Source organism: Miniopterus schreibersii (genome assembly GCF_964146895.1).
Source record: "Miniopterus schreibersii genome assembly, chromosome: 4".
Lineage (NCBI taxonomy): Eukaryota > Metazoa > Chordata > Mammalia > Chiroptera > Miniopteridae > Miniopterus > Miniopterus schreibersii.
Genome location: NC_138105.1, coordinates 6,626,404 through 6,642,159, shown reverse-complemented (window position 1 = coordinate 6,642,159; position 15,756 = coordinate 6,626,404). Strand labels below are relative to the sequence as shown.

General features: G+C 52.1%; 1 protein-coding gene across 1 annotated transcript in view; it reads left to right on the top strand.

Annotated features, from left to right (window-relative positions):
- Positions 1-15,108, top strand: part of LOC308556615 (bifunctional heparan sulfate N-deacetylase/N-sulfotransferase 4) — an 85,778-nt gene extending 70,670 nt beyond the window's left edge. Inside the window, exons 7-12 of the mRNA XM_081136022.1 lie at positions 1,437-1,560; positions 3,299-3,473; positions 6,331-6,501; positions 7,377-7,486; positions 11,697-11,799; positions 14,454-15,108. Of these exons, the coding sequence (XP_080992148.1) occupies positions 1,437-1,560; positions 3,299-3,473; positions 6,331-6,501; positions 7,377-7,486; positions 11,697-11,799; positions 14,454-14,573 (803 nt within the window). The 3' untranslated portion in view covers positions 14,574-15,108. The remainder of the gene's footprint in view (positions 1-1,436; positions 1,561-3,298; positions 3,474-6,330; positions 6,502-7,376; positions 7,487-11,696; positions 11,800-14,453) is intronic.
- The last annotated feature ends 648 nt before the right edge of the window (positions 15,109-15,756 follow it).

The following is a 15,756-nucleotide window of genomic DNA, read 5'->3' as shown; positions in this document are numbered from 1 at the left end:
CTGTCAGCATGTTCAAGAAAGCCCTCCCGCTCGGTCCTCCGGGCCACTAATTCAGCTCTTAGCTTGTTCGGACTCCTTAGATGCCTTTATATTAAGTTTATATGATTTTATTTCATATTTGTTCCTTTTTAAAAGTCATTTTGAATTGTAATTAGATCTCCTCAAGGGCATTCATTAATTGGTGCTCTCCTGTGCCACCAGGAGCCACCCACCTGCATGTCTTACTGTCTTCCCTCCTTGGCGGCCAGTCCCCTTAGACCCATGGTTACCCTGATTTAACTATTCCCGCCTCCTGTCCACCTGGGTGGGTGCACAGAGCTGGGAGGCTTGAGATGGGGGCCGAGCTCATTAACACTGAGGCCCAATAGCCTTGGCCCCTATGAGCTGGGATGTATTAGAACAAAAATGCCAATTCTCTTGTGCCCCTCTTGCTCCCAGGCCCTCAGCTGCCATCCTTGTGGTCCTGCCAGCCCAGCCATGTAGCCCATCTCGGCTCTCCTGGGACTGTGAATCCAGCAAAGTCTCCAGATCCCACGTGTTACCAAGGGACAGCCTCCTCCAGTGGGCAGCTTGGTCTGGAGAGCCGTGCGGACTGGCACTCCGTGATCCTTTCTGCCGTAGCCTGTCTCACCTCAGTCAGATGCAGCTGAGGTTCAGAGACTGCCTCCTGCCCCGTGTCCTCTCAGGGGCCCATTGGCCAGTCTGTCCAGCTCCGTCATCAGACTGATTGCCCCATCCTGCCAAGGCAGGGTGCTCAAGTGGCCATCTTTCCAGAACTTTTCCCCGTTTTAACCTTTTGGAAACACTTATGTTTCTAAGGTACAACCTTAGGAAAAGCACTTCCTCCCGAGAGCCCTCCCTGACTTCCCACATCACCCGCTTCCTCGCGTGTTGAAAGCTCTCTGCTCTTCTCTCATCATGGGGCTGCCTCCCTGTGCTGTAAGCGACCCACGTCCACACTCTTCCAGCTCAGGGAGGCCAGTGAAGGTGTTTCTGATCACGACTTGTCACCCGTCTTTACTGCAGGGATGTGCACAGAGTAGAAGCAGTCACACCTGCTGAATAGTCTGATTTTATTTAATCGGCCTGAACGTAATATTCACCGGGGACCCAGCAGGGTCGGGTGCAGTGCTGGACGCCCATATGCTGTAGCCCCTCGCCCGGCCCAGGAGGGAGCTGAGCTCCCAATTTCTGACGTGCTCCCTGGGCTGTACATCGGCCTGTTCACTTTGCCCAGTACTGACATTAGATCGAGGGTTGAGGCCGATAGAGTCGTGAAGACTAATAAAAAACACTTAGGTTGTCATCACATGAAAAATATCTCTGATTTGAAGGAAATTACTTTGACTCTTTAAAGAATTGAATATTTCTTTTGGGGCAGAAATCCTGCTGAAATAATATTCCTCTCTCCTTTCATCGCCCCCTTTCCCGGCCAGGAACAACGGCCCTGTACCTGTTTCTCCTGATGCACCCGTCCATCGTCGGCAGCCTGCCCAGCCCCCGGACCTTTGAGGAGGTGCAGTTTTTTAATGGAAACAACTACCACAAGGGGATAGACTGGTGAGGAGCCCCCAGCACACCCTTCAGCGCGCGCACACACGCAGCCGAGTGGCCACGGGGCGCACGTGGCATCCACACCACACACCACATCTTATGCTCCAGTCCACCGCAGTGGATTAGAAATTAACTTCTAGGACGACCTTTACTACAAGGCAGGGATGTGCCTAATCAGTGTGGCCTGGAGTTGGATTTGGATGGTGCCATGATTATACTTTTCTGGTAAATTAATATAGTAGAATAAAGAGGATTGTGGAATATTTTTCATGAGAATTATTCATAAGGATATTTAAAATTCTCCTTAAGCATATTATTATTCCATTGTGCCTAGAATTTTTTTAACTAGATACATAATTTGTCTTCAGAGTGATGCCTGAGGAAACACATAAGCCAGGAGGTGGTTTTATTTTGCACGCTGTGACATGTATCTTCATTAGCCACAGGGACTGTGAAGGTTGTACTATGATGTAAGCTGACATTTGTCATGGCAGTAACAGAGCAGTCCCAAAGCCATATTAATGCTAGTCACACAAGTGTGTAAAAGGAATATTACTTTGCATTTAATAAACTGTGAAAATATATCAAATCACAATATTTTTCCTGAACTGAAATAGAGTAAACCTGGCATTGGAACGGGTCTGCTCTCTGGGGCTTTTCCTAGCTCTGTCCCAATTTTCTAGAGATTACGGTGCTGGTGTTCAGGGCACCTGTCCCCTGGGAACAGTCTCCTCAGTGCTCCCCTGTGGCGTGGAATTGCCGTCACTGTCACCCAGGAACCTGTCCTGTCGGAGCATCTGGGACTAGAGTGGGGCCGGGGGGGAACGGATCCGCCTCCCCCTCAGTGGAGACGCGTCCCCTCACACCTAGGCCCACACTATCCATCCTGCTGTAAAAGACTGTGTGGATTTGGAATTGCAGGCAAGTTACTAAAAGCAGAGCTGCGACTGTGTCTGTGACCTAAATGGAACGCAGGGTGTTAGCAGCAATGTGGGGGAAGCTTTCATCCCTTCACGCTGGGGAAACGTAACAAACGTCAGAGAGGGACAGGAGTCCTCCAGGCACCTTCACATTCCCCACTGCTCCGTTTCATTCCAGCACATGCAGGGGAAGGCAGTGCTGAGCTGGGGAGGGTTGCTCCGTAATTAAAGCCTGAATTAACCTCTGAAAACACTGATTCCGTGATGTACAGGCAGGGGAACGCTCCCAGGGCCACCGATCCATGGGCAGGACACTCCTTGGTTACCCAGACAGACAGCGGCTCCCACGCTCACAGTGCAGGGCCCACCACGGGACACAGACACTCAGGGGTTGCGGAGGAGCCGGCCCCTTCTGCTCGGCGCCTATAGCTCCTGACTCACGTCTCCCTCTTGTGGGCTTTAACCTGAGTGTAAGGAGTTTGCAAACATAAATTTTCTGTTTTAAAATATTTGCTAGGCAACCTGGTGTCCTTTGCTGTCTGCCAAGGGTAAGCTTGATGTTTCTGGATTTGGCATTTGATAGCACAGAACAGCATCTAAATCTAATGGATTTTCCTCTGCTCCTAACAGCCCACCTGCCCGCCCTACTCCTTCCCCTGGAAGGTTCATCGAACAAGGCCGAGTGTGTAGAATAGCCAGTATTTGAAGTTATAACACCAAGGATCAGAAGCTGGTCGAAGTGAATGTAAAAGTGTACAAGTTATTTTATAGCCCTAGTGAGGCAGGGGAATATTACACTTCAGGTTGCCTTTCTCTGCCTTCAGGTATATGGACTTTTTCCCAACGCCATCCAACATCACCAGCGACTTTCTGTTTGAAAAGAGCGCTAACTACTTCCACTCAGAAGAGGCACCCAGGCGAGCTGCCTCCCTGGTCCCCAAGGCCAAGATCATCACCATCCTCATCGACCCCTCTGACAGGGCATACTCCTGGTACCAGGTAAGAGGCAGGAGGGCGGTGGAAGCGGTGGTCACGGTTTCAACGTGAGCGGTGGAGGTGGCGCAGTGACAGCAGGTGGAATACGGGGGGTAGGAAATACCAGGAAATGCCCAGGACTGAAATCAACAGAACCCTGGTGCAAACAGGGTCGGGTGAGTGAGATCCCCCACCCGGGCCACCGACGGGGACTCGATGCAGCAGGTCCTCGGCCAGGTGGCTTTGCTCGGTGTCTCTTCATTGGCGCGTGGACGCGATGAGCGGGGCCTAACTTGTGTGCGTCAGCCTGCGGGACACCAGTTCTTCCTATGTTGTGTGGCCACAGTTCCAAAACCTATTGGTTGTCACTTTCTGTGTCCCTGTGAAGAGAGAGTCACGGTGTGGGGTGGGGAGGCCCCCGTGTGGCCAGATGGAGATGGTGATAAGGAATCACAGTCGGCGTCATACTGAGTGGAGCCGGTAGAGCTGGGACAGTCCCCACTGGAGACAGAGTCGGGATCAGAGGCAGAAGCCAGGAGATGGGAAGGTCTGGGACAGAGAAACTGCCGCGACTGCGGTGGCCTCTCCTTGCTTTAAGAAGCTGAGGGTGAGTTCGCCTGATGCAAAAGAGGACAATTTGGGGGGCAGCTGTTTGAGAGGAAGGGGAGATGGAGTTGCCAGAGGAGCGCGGAGCTGCCGGCAGCGACGAGGCCTCGCGAAGTCGGGGTGTTGCGTTGACTGTGGTAACGCGCTGCGTACGAACCAGGATCCCCACGCCGCAGTGCGTTTCGTATGTTTATGGGTGCAGGGAGCAATGCCCAAATGAAGACAGGGAATTTTTAAAGAACATAGCAAGATAATTGTTCACGTAACTTTTCGCTTCATTCTTTTCTTAGCTTTTCATTATTTTCAATAAACACATATCACCCAGAACAAATAACGAGGGACAGTCTCAGAAGAGAACTGCACTGCCAGTTGGGGTTGTGAGTGGTTGGGGCCCAGGTAACACGCTGGATGTGGGGGAAGATGCAAAATTTAGAATTAGAACCTGGGAGTCAGTGTCTCCTTCAAAATACAATAATGTGCTGGTCTCACTTCATGAAAATTCATATGGCAAAGCAAGAGAAACTTGCTCCTTAAAAGCACCGACACTCAGCCCTCAGGAAAAGTTCCGAGTGCAAAGGCGGAGCCAGTGGGGCACACGCTGCTAGCGGGAGATGGGGTCACCACTCACACCGGGTCCAAGGAACGTCTTTCTCACAGGTTACACCATCTCAGTGGAAGAGAACCTGCACCTGCTCCTCAAGTAAATTCAGTACACAAACACGTTTGAAAGGAATTATTTTTGTCATAACCCTTTCTGTTGCCACACTGCTAAGAGTAGGGTTCCCAGACTCCCCACGTTTCTCAGCTGGTCCTGTCCACTCAGTGGATGCCGTGAGCCCGACCCTAAGCGGCGTAATTCAGAAGCCCCTTGAGTCTCATCTGCCCCTGCAGTTTGCGCCCCACGTTCTTATAATGGGCTTCGCAGAGGAGCATCCTGATATTTTTCTATAAAACATGTCCCTTTGTGACTTCTGGCCATATTTTATGCTAATCTTCTTAGTTGCAGGAAATGAAGGACAGCTGGTGCTGAACTGGTATAAATCTGCGGAGCAGGTTAAGCACAGCATTGACGTGCACGCAGTGTGCTTGTGTTTCTCTGCCGAGCTGTGTAGTTTCCACACGTTCTGTTAAGTAAGCGCGGCCTCTGCACTCGGCACAGCGTCTGCGCAGACCCTCGGCAGCCTCTCTAACACTGGCCGCTCCCTAAGCCCCTTCACTTTGCCTGTGTTTTGAGCTCACGTATGACACCTGCTATCACAGTTGTGTTGCGTCCCAATGTGCTTCCCCCCTTCTACCGCAGCAAGTCTTCTCCATTGGACACCTCGCGGAATGAACACACCCTCGCCCGCCCTCAGCCCCCCACGCACACCTACGGCAGCACCCTCGTTCTCTTAGTTCCGTGGTGGTGATTTTTTCCTGCTTACCGAAACCTCGCTCATTAGGTGTTAGCTCAAAAGCTTCAACCACTGACCCAGATCCCTGGCAAATACCACGTACCTCTAGTCAAATGTGGACATTAGGACACCTGTTGGTCTATTGTCTCCCTGAGGAATGTCAACCCCTTTGAAGACAGGGCCCGTGTCCAGCTTTCTGACCTCCCAGTTCTGCGCGGTTCTCTGATGCTTGTGAATTGCACTCGCTCATTCACCGTCCTGTGGCTCCTGAGCTTGAGCAGCAGTGGCCGGATGGCTGGAGGAGAGATTGGTGCTGAGACACAGTCGTGCAGCAGTGCTGGGAATTAGCAGGCGTAGGTGGAGACCCTTAATAGATAAAGGAAGGACCGTGGGAGCATGGACAGGAACTCGACACCTGGACAAGCATCAGGGACAGGTGTCTGCCCCTCTGTCCGCGTTGCCCTGCCACACAGGGATGTGGGACAAGTGCCAGAACCCACAGAGGCAGCTGCGACAAAACCACGAGTTCAGTGACATGTGAGCCTCCTCCTGCCAACCTAAATCCTTCTCAACAGGGTGCTCTGTCTGGCCCCCGACATCCTCATCAGATCCATAAGCAAACTCCTGCGCTCAGCTCCTTGCCCCGCACCCAAACATTTTAGATTTGCAGACAGCCAGAGCTTGTCTGCACACTGCCTGGTGCATGTGGAAGGCGTTGCTTTGAATCAGCACCATGACCCGGGTTTCAGCACTTTCTCCATAGTTTTTATTACTTCTATGAAATGAAGGAGGCACACACACATACACACATCAGGCATGCACGCATGTCAACTGTGCCGCCTCAGAGGAGACTAATTGTACAACCGACTTCTCTATTGAAGCATCAGCGGTCACATGAAGACCCAGCCGCCCTGAGGTTCAATTTCTATGAAGTGATTACAATGGGGCAGTGGGCCCCACCCGACCTGAAGACTCTGCAGAGACGATGCCTAGTGCCGGGGTGGTACGCAGTCCACATAGAACGGTGGCTGGCTCACTTTGCGACCTCTCAGGTAAGGTCCTGAAATGATTGCTCTTTTTATATATTATGTCATAATTGTGTTGCACTGACAAACAGAAAATGGGAATTAGCATGGCCACAGACAGTGATTCATAACCAGAGAAAATTGCGCCTAAGGCAGAAAGGTGGGTTTTTGCAGGTTTAAGGTCAATCAAAGCATTAAAATGGGGTCAGCAGCATAAAACACGTTCTTGGGATCTTCCTATTGACAGTGGCTGGTCCCAAAGGGTCGGTCCTCACACAGGGGACTCCATGGGTCACGGGCAACCACTCCCAACTGTGAGCAGAGTGGCCAGCCCGACACCAGGCTGATGGCATGCAAACACATGCTCCTACCCGAGCGCGCCTGTCCCCAGAGCTGGGAAGCAGCAGCTCTGCACTAGATCGTCACAGCGGGAGGTGTTCTAGCTGCTCTAGGAACGTGGGACAGAGCAGAAATGCTCCTCATTCCAGGTCTGGGCAGGACCGGGACCTGAGCTCCCTGTCAGGGTTTATAAGGAGAACAGAGGGTGGCTTCCACCCACACACCCACTGCGGCTAAGCCCTGGGCTCCAGGTTAGCGCATGGAGGCTCTCAGGCTGGATCATTGTCTGAATGCACAGCAGACGGAGAATCACGTTTCTACTGAACCACTAAATCAAGAGAGTGTCTGTTTATTTCGGATTTACAATCAAGTTACTTAAGGGTTATAGGTAATGCCTCTAGCAAATCTTAACTGTTGTTCGTTTGGAGACACCAGAATAGTAAACATTCATTGTATTCTGTGTAGCGCATATTTTCTTACTGGTGTCATCCAGGGTCAGGGGAGACAGCACAGCCTACTTTCTAGCTCTGTTCTTCATGCAGCGACTATTTCTGACTTTGCAGTTGCTCATTGTTGATGGACAGCAGCTGAGATCTGACCCAGCTACTGTGATGGATGAAGTCCAGAAGTTTCTGGGAGTGACTCCTCATTATAATTACTCCGAAGCACTTACGTGAGTCTGTTCCCATGCCTGCCTGCATCTCCATTACTTGCCATCATAAATTATCCCCGGTGGCATGTATACAGCATCATTAACCAGCTATGAATTTACATCACCATGCGACTCAGGAGCACTCAGGGCGCATCCTCATTGCTCACAGAGCTTCCCCTGCGGCACTGTGTATCCCAAGGTGCCTTTTTGTGAGCTTTTCCCAGCAGAGGTTTGGTTAAGTCCACTTTTCACATGCCCACCCCATGCAGAAGGTGTCCCAGGAATGCAGGTTGCAAAAGCGAAAAGATCTAGTCTCTTCCCCCGAGCGGATTACGGGTCCGGATACAGCTCTGGTGGCATCATGAGGTCCGTGACAGTGAGCATGATTTTGGGCAGAGTGGGGAAAGGGTTACATTCTGTTTATTCTGTATTAATGTAATTAGGTAACCAGATCAGATATAATCAGGCGTAATGTCCAGCAATCTGTTGTTGGGTGACGGGCCATCCCCAGACCTACCAGCCAATAACCACGGCCACTTTATTGACTCGTGGATTCTGTGGGCTGGGAGTTGAGACAGCTTGTCTCATAATACCTGGGGCCACAACTGGGAAGACGTGGGCATGTGGGTGTGACCTGAATGTCTGGGGACTGGAGTCTTCTGGAGGCTACTTTTTCAATGCACAGGTCTTTCTCCTCCTTGGTTAAATTTATTCCTAATCATTTCACTCCTTTTGATACAATTGTAAATGGGATTGTTTTCTTGAGCTCTTTCCAGCGGTCCATCGTTTGTGTATAGAAATGCCACAGGCTTCTATCCTGCAACTTCGTGGTGCTTTGTAGTCATATTAATTCGCGAGTGTCAGACCAGCCTGCATCCCTGGAGCAAATCCCACTCGACCCGGGTGTGTGATCCTTCATGTCTTGCAGGATTTGGGGGAATTTCTGCATCCGCGTTCTCCAGGGACATTGGCCTGGAATTTTGTTTCTCTTGGTGGAGCCCTTTCTGGTCTTGGTACCAGGATGACGCTGGCTTTATAGTGTGTTCCGAAGCCTTCCCTCCTCTCAGGGCTTGGGAGAGTTTGAGAAGGATCGGTGTCTTCTTTCAATGCGGGCAGAGTGCGTCAGAGAAGCCGCCTGGCCCGGGGCCTTTCTGCTGTGAATTAAGTCCACTCGAGGTCCCTGAGGTCCCCTAGGCACCTTCACTTTTTTCAGTTCTTTTTCGTGTGCTGCCCTCTCGTGTGAGCTCACTGCTCTGTCTCCTGATCATCAGCCCTTTCTCCTGCTCCCCTGTCTGCTGGGCGCCCCTCCGGTCACCTCAGGGCGATGGCCAGGGTGCGTTTTCCTTCCCTAGGAGGCCGTCTGCCTGCCCTTCCCGTTGGTGGAGGCTCCGTTCACCATTTCCAGGTCCCTTGCAGAGGGACGTGACTCTGGGAGGAGGTGAGTCCAGGACCTTGGCCACCTTGAACCCAACTCCTCCTTCACGTCTCCCTCACCTCTGCCTCCTGGTTGGGGACAGATCAGAGGCCGAGTTCAGCAGGAGGACACCTCACCGTGAGGCTTCCTCACGGCACGCTGGCTGTGTTCTGAGAGGAGTGACATGTCGGGGGAGTGGTCCAAGGGAGCCAGGGCCTCCTCTGACCTCACCTTGCAGGTCACGGGGCGTCACTGACGCCACACTCTGTTGATTGCACCCAAGCCACACAGACCGGATCCAGGGGAGGAAGGTGCGCTCCACTCAAAAGGACTGTGGGAGACATCACCGCAGTCACCTTGGGAAACTAAAACCATGTCCTTGCATAATTAAAGATGGAAAAAATGTAAACAAGCAAAACAACGCACAGAAACAAACCTTCAGGAAGCCAGGACACGTTTGGAAAGTGTGTGTACTTAACTCCCCCACGCAGGCTGAAACGGAGCCTATTCGATTAGACAAAGTTCTAACAAGCCTGATGATACGATTTCCCAGTCCCCGGCCGCTGGGAGTCGGCAATTAGGCCATTAGAGAGGGCAGCAGATGGGCAGCAGAAGCAGCGATAAGATCGGGCTGTTCCTCGTGCTGGGAAACAGCCCTAACGAAGTTTCCACCTGCGCATGGAGCCCCCACCGCAAGGCAGCCCTGGGACTGAGGGCACCGAGGGCACCGAGCGCCGCTGACTCCTGGCCCGAAATCATCACTGATGCGGGCGCGGCCCCCTGCCTCCCAGCATAACTTAGGGAATGGTTCCTAAATGCTACAAGTACTTGTTTATGGTTCAATAAACCGCCAAAGTTCTGCTTTGAAAGAAGAGATTACAAACAAGTACAAAATATATGGTTTCTAGCACATCCCACCCTCAAAAAAATTAATAACCACGGCGATGTTCCATGTAACGAGAGAACGCGCGTGGCAAACGGTTCCTGTCCTAACAGCTGCCTGACCATCTGCGAGAGGCCGGCATCTCATTCACAGCCCCGTGCCCACCGAACCCAGCCGGGGGCCGCGCGCCCGTCACCTGGAGGAATATGCCCTCCTCAGACTCAGGCTGCAGGGCGTCGCCGCTGCAACAACCGAGACCAGGACAGCGAACACCGTGGCTCCAGGTTATGACACCCGATCTGAAGAAGGCCCGTCGATTCCAGAAGGTTCTCCTTCCGCGGGTGGTGCGAGCTCCGTCTCAGCAGCTGCTGTGGCGGCAAGGGACCCGCACGCCTGAGAGCGGGGGCGCTCTGGCCTCAGATGCGAGGCTTTGCTGCCAGAGCTGCCTTTGCCTTAATGCAGTTCAAGGGCCCCACCCTGCTGCAGAGGTGCTCTGGGGGCACCCAGGCGGCAGCCGCTCCCCCCTCGCTCCGCACGGCCGCCCCAAGTGATGCCCCTGGGAGGTTAAGGAGACTCGGGCGGGACTGGCACAGGCAAGGAGCGCCCTGAAAAGCCCAGGTGCGAAATGGCTCTGTCTTCTCTTGTGTTCCTTGAAGTATTTAATTTTAATTGATGACACGGACCAGGACAAGCTGGACCGCAAGGATCACGTCCCAGTAACGGGCTGGGCAGGGAACTGTGAGGAGAATTTCCCTCTCCCCCAAACGCGCTCACGGGCGTGGGGCGAGCGCAGGTGCGCCAGTGTCACGCGGTGGGCCCAGGGCAACGAAACGCTCGGCAGCTAATGGACTTACGTCCCAGCCAATTATGCCCCGTCCTCTGAAACAGCTGCTGAGCAACAAAATGCACGGCTTCCCGGTGTTCGTGCGTGCGGCAAGTCCCAGAGCCACAAATTTAAAATTCCCGTCCTGTTTGGTTCTTGCTTTCATTTTTCCTGTCTTGTTAGCCCTAAACAGACACTCATTTTGAATCGCCTCAGCTCTGAGTTTAAACAAATGAAGTGGACACACCTCTTTTCTTTTGTAACTTTGCGCAGCGCGGGGCAAAACCATGCTACAGTTTTAAGAGCGCAGGGACCCGAGCTACCTGCGGGGATCACCCGCCTTCGGCAAAAGAAGGGAAGTTCTCTAGCCTTCCACTCGCCCTCTGTACAACCCGCGCCCCACGCTGTCCCCAAACTAGAACACAGTATATTTTACACTTTTAATTTTCTCCTTGAAAGCTACAAACATTTTGAACTATAAAAAAAATAATATTTTCCAAATTAGACTGTTTAGTTCATGTTTATATTCACAGAACTGTATTTATATTACATTCAGTCACTTTAATATACTGGATGAGACAAAAGTAGGTTTACAGCTGTCTGTATGGAAAATAACACAATCACTAATAAATACTGATAAAAGAATAATCTGTGTTTCGAGTACTCACTACTGTAAACCTCCTTTTGCTCCACCCTGCATATCCTGAGTGATTGCAGAGAAACCTATTAATACATTTAGGCAGGAAAATCACGGTAATAGTAAATAAATATTCCGAAGGTCCTTCGCGATGGTTGTAGTTTTGATGATCTTGCCTTCGTCATTTATGGCTGAATAAGTAAAACATGAAACTTAATAATTTTAACATAAGATTGGACTGAATAATCATGTTTTTTCACCACAGTACAAATATTCTAGAATATGTAATAGCAGTTTATTTTTATCTCAGACTCTGAAGTCAGTTCAATAAACATGTACAGACGTGAATTAAATACCTGGAGGCAATGAGCGTGCTGGGGCGTTGGCCCCGCTGGCGAGGCTTTCTCACCCAGGCCCTGTGTCGCCTGCAACCTTTCATTCTTCACTCTCGCTTCTATGCTTGGTCTTTTGTAGGTTTGATCCCCAAAAGGGCTTTTGGTGTCAGCTGCTGGAAGGAGGAAAGACCAAATGCCTTGGAAAGAGCAAAGGACGGAAGTACCCCCCCATGGACCCCGAGGTAAGGGGTCCTGGTTTTGGAATAGTGTGGAACAGCCCCCGCAGCCCTGTCCGAGCAGAGCGAGGGAGAGCCACCCGCCTCCCTCCTCCGCCCCCCTTTGCTGGCAGCAGATTCATGTATTTAGAAGACAGACAGACAGACAAGACCGTGATCTACAGATATCTGTAGACACTGTTTGCCATCCAGGTGCAATTAGAGCATAAGTACCCCTGGACAGTAACGCTTCCCAGACGTGTAAAGTACTCACATGGTCACTGGCCAGGAGCTGTGGATAAATGTGTGAGCGTTATAGTTACATATGAGACGCATGTACCGAGTGCCGAGGCCGTGCGTGGGGCTGAGCCTACAGCACAGGACGGGGGGCTTCTCCCATACACCAGGCAGTGCTCGGATGTCCCACATCCACCCACTGTGGCACCATCATCCCACAGGTAGAGGGCTCGGTCCCACAAGGCGCCCTCCCCCGAGCCCCACTTCGGAGGCCTGCATAGTCCGATTGTCACCTGTGCTTCTGGCCCCTGGCTGTAAGTCAGGTTCCCACGACCCTTCCTTGGGTTTGATTAATTCACTAGAGTGGCTCACAGAAATCAGAGAAACCCGCTACTCACTAGCTCACCAGTTTTTTATCAAAGGATGTCACTCAGGAATGGCCGGATGGGAGAGGAGCCCAGGCAGCGGGGGGGAAGGGGCACAGAGCTCCCGTGCCCCCCAGGTGCCCCACCCCTCCTCACCTCCCGCGCTCACGAGCCGGAAGCTCCCGGGACCCCTCCTTTGGGATCCGTGGCGGCTCCATTCCGCAGGCAGGACCGATTAACTCACTGGCTGTGGCGATCGCCCCCCACCCCTCTGCCCTCCCAGATGGCAGGGGTGGGCCTGGAAGTTCCTGCTTTCTAATCACATGGGTGGTTCTCCCAGCCACCAGCCCCACCCTTGGGTGTCAACCAAAAGCCACCTCATAACATAACAAAAGACAACTTTGTCTCTCTCACCCGGGAAATTCCAAGAGTTTCAGGAGCTCTGCGCATAAATAGGACTAAGACCACACATACTGTATGTTTCTTATTCTGTCGCAGTATCAGAGAGGGGCCAGGACGGAACCGTCAAGCCCCAGCTTTACTGGGGGAGGGTAAACTGGCTATGACCAGTTTCTTGTTTGTTTGTTTTGTTTTAAATATGTCTTTATTGATATCAGAGGGAGGAAGGGAGAGGGGGAGAGAGAGAAACATCAAAGACGAGAAGGTCGTCACTGACCGGCTGCCTCCTGCACACCCTCAACTGGGGATGGAGCCCGCAACCCAGGCCTGTGCCCTGACCGGGAATCAAACGCGATCTCCTGGATCCTAGGTCAGTGCTCAGCCACCGAGCCACGCCAGCCGGGCTGACCACTGGCGTATAAGACACACAAAGCCATACAATCTACAGAGGGGCAGGGAAGTGAGTGTCTCGGTGGGAGAGCAGGTCTGAGGAGGCTTCGCTGGGATTGGGAAGCAGCGGGCGGGCGAGCCAGGCCATGCGCACCTCTCCCGCTGCAAGGCGGCAAGGGAGGGACAGAGCGATGGGGGCATTGCTATGGAAACGGGGACCACGAGGTCCTCAAGCTAGAACTTTGAACTGGAGAATTTCAAAAGGGTTTCTGAAATCACTTTAACCCATAAGACATCAGCATAAGGTCCCCACTACTTCTGAGCATCCATTAGGAAAGTGAAGTGTTTACAGTCTGGTCCGGGGAAGAGACGTGAGAATTACCTGGTGGCTGGAGCTTTCCACAGGAGACACACAAGCCGCTCAGGGAGTTTTATGAAGAGAGACTCATTTGTGCTAAAATCTTGGGAAGGGCTTAAGAGGGGTGATGTACCTTCGACAGGCAGCAACAAGCTGTGGGTGGGTGGTCCCTGTACTTAACGAGAATGCGGATCGCCAGGCTTCCATCACAGCCGACTGGGGTGTAGTGCGAGGTGAGTGCCGCCAGAGAGAAACCCAAGTGCAGACTTACTGTTTTCCAGAAATAAAAGAAAACATACACTAAGGCCATGGGTGTATGTGGTCATCCTTGCTTATGCTATCACCAGTCACCGAGTGAGGACCAAGCCCCTGGCCTGACCAGGAAGAGCAGAGCCTCGAGGAGCATCATATAATGACCTTTTCCACGAGACCCTATAATGTTTTGAAGTAGAATGCTCGTGATGATTTTTCCAAAATCTGTTTTGGTCCTGAATATAGATAGACAATATTTTTGTGATGTTACATGTTAATTCTTTAATCGTGAATTTTGGTTTTTATGCTACGGCCCAGTTTTACAGAAAGTGACCACATTTAATGGAAACGTGTGTCTGCCTAGCTGACGTCTATAGAGTTGGTACCAAACCTGGCCCATACCCCGCTTCCTTTAGTACCAGACCCCATCTCTCAGTGTCTCCCCCGCCTGGACATCACCAACCCCGCACTACACGAGGCCTCTTGGTGTCTGAGCCACGGCCAAGCTACACTTCTGCCAGATGTTTTCAAAAGGTAGAAATGAGTGAAATCTGAGGCGATGTAGAAAGAATCACATACTGACAGCTGCCTGAACTGTAAAGCTTCTTGAGGAATAGATTGCACAATCCCGTCGAGCCAGCAGTGACTCCTTCAGTGTCCTCTCTCCCTCTGCTTCTCAGTCTAGAACCTTCCTGTCCAGCTACTACCGAGACCACAACGTGGAGCTCTCCAAGCTGCTGCACAAGCTCGGGCAGCCCCTGCCGGCCTGGCTGCGGCAAGAGCTGCAGAAGGTGAGGTAGGGCCGGCACAGACCAGGCCCGCCACGCGCCCGTCGCCGTGAAACCAGACCGTGAGCCGCACCGCCCGTGTTCCTCAGCGCGTGCGTGTCGGAGAGGACTGTGTGAATAACCCCCTGTCTTTTCATGAAAGGAAACCTCTATGTGCACGCAGTGGAGCTGCCAGCATCGGCCCTGGGGGCGCTTCAGGGAACACTGTGGGGCATTTCCTAGTTCCAGGGTGGGGATCCCCGCACCACCCTGTTCCTCTGTTAACCACGAGGTTTCAGAAATCTTTGTGACCAAGAACCTGAGTCTGTGCAAGTGACAAGTCAGCGTCTTGGAGAGAGATAGGCCCGAGGTTGTAAAGAGGTCAGTGGTGAGGCAGGGTCTCAATCAAGGGCTTCCATCTCCCCTCCTTCCTCTGTTGTGGGAGAGACTGACCGTTCGTGCTCTGCCCCGAGCGGCCGTCGTGATCGTGTGAGCCCACGGGCATTTCCCAGCCACGCCTCTCCATCGGCGCCCTTGGCTTGCTGAAAAGTAAAGCTGTAGCCTCCCGTGTCTGTCTGTCTGTCTTCCTCTGTGGGAGGGACCAGCTGCGAGTCCCCGCAGCGCATGGCATCCTGGGTGCACTGTGGTTCCAACAACATCTGTCTGAGATTTGGGGAAAGTGAGGAGAGTGCAGACTGTAACCTTAGCTAGTGTGTGCAAGGCTGTCTCCACGTGGGTCCCAGCCCACCACCCCTCCCATCAATGCAGGCATCTCCACCTCGACAGTGACGCAGGACCTGTGTACTGCGTCACTGTCCATGGGGAACGACGCTATTGAAAAGCTATGGGATGAAGCACCATGTGTTTACAGGTCCAGGGGCCCTCGCGCCTTCCACGCAGCTCACAGCTCTGACGTTGCGTTTATTGCTTCACTAGTTTCTCCAGTTTATGTTCTAATTTCTTTCTTTCTGGAGCTAGAAGTTAAGGTGGTTTTTCTTTCCAAATGGGATGGACATCAGATATATTTATATGAGATGAGAGATATTGTCCATGTTAAGCAACATTCACCGAATTCAAAGTGCAGCTCATCACCAGATTTTTAAAGATTATGACTCATTTTACATACTTTCTCATTTCCTTTTCTAAAGGGTGTAACAGTGGCCTTCACCCACACACAGTACCTGAGAGCACAAGTCCCCCAAGTTCAACCGCTCTG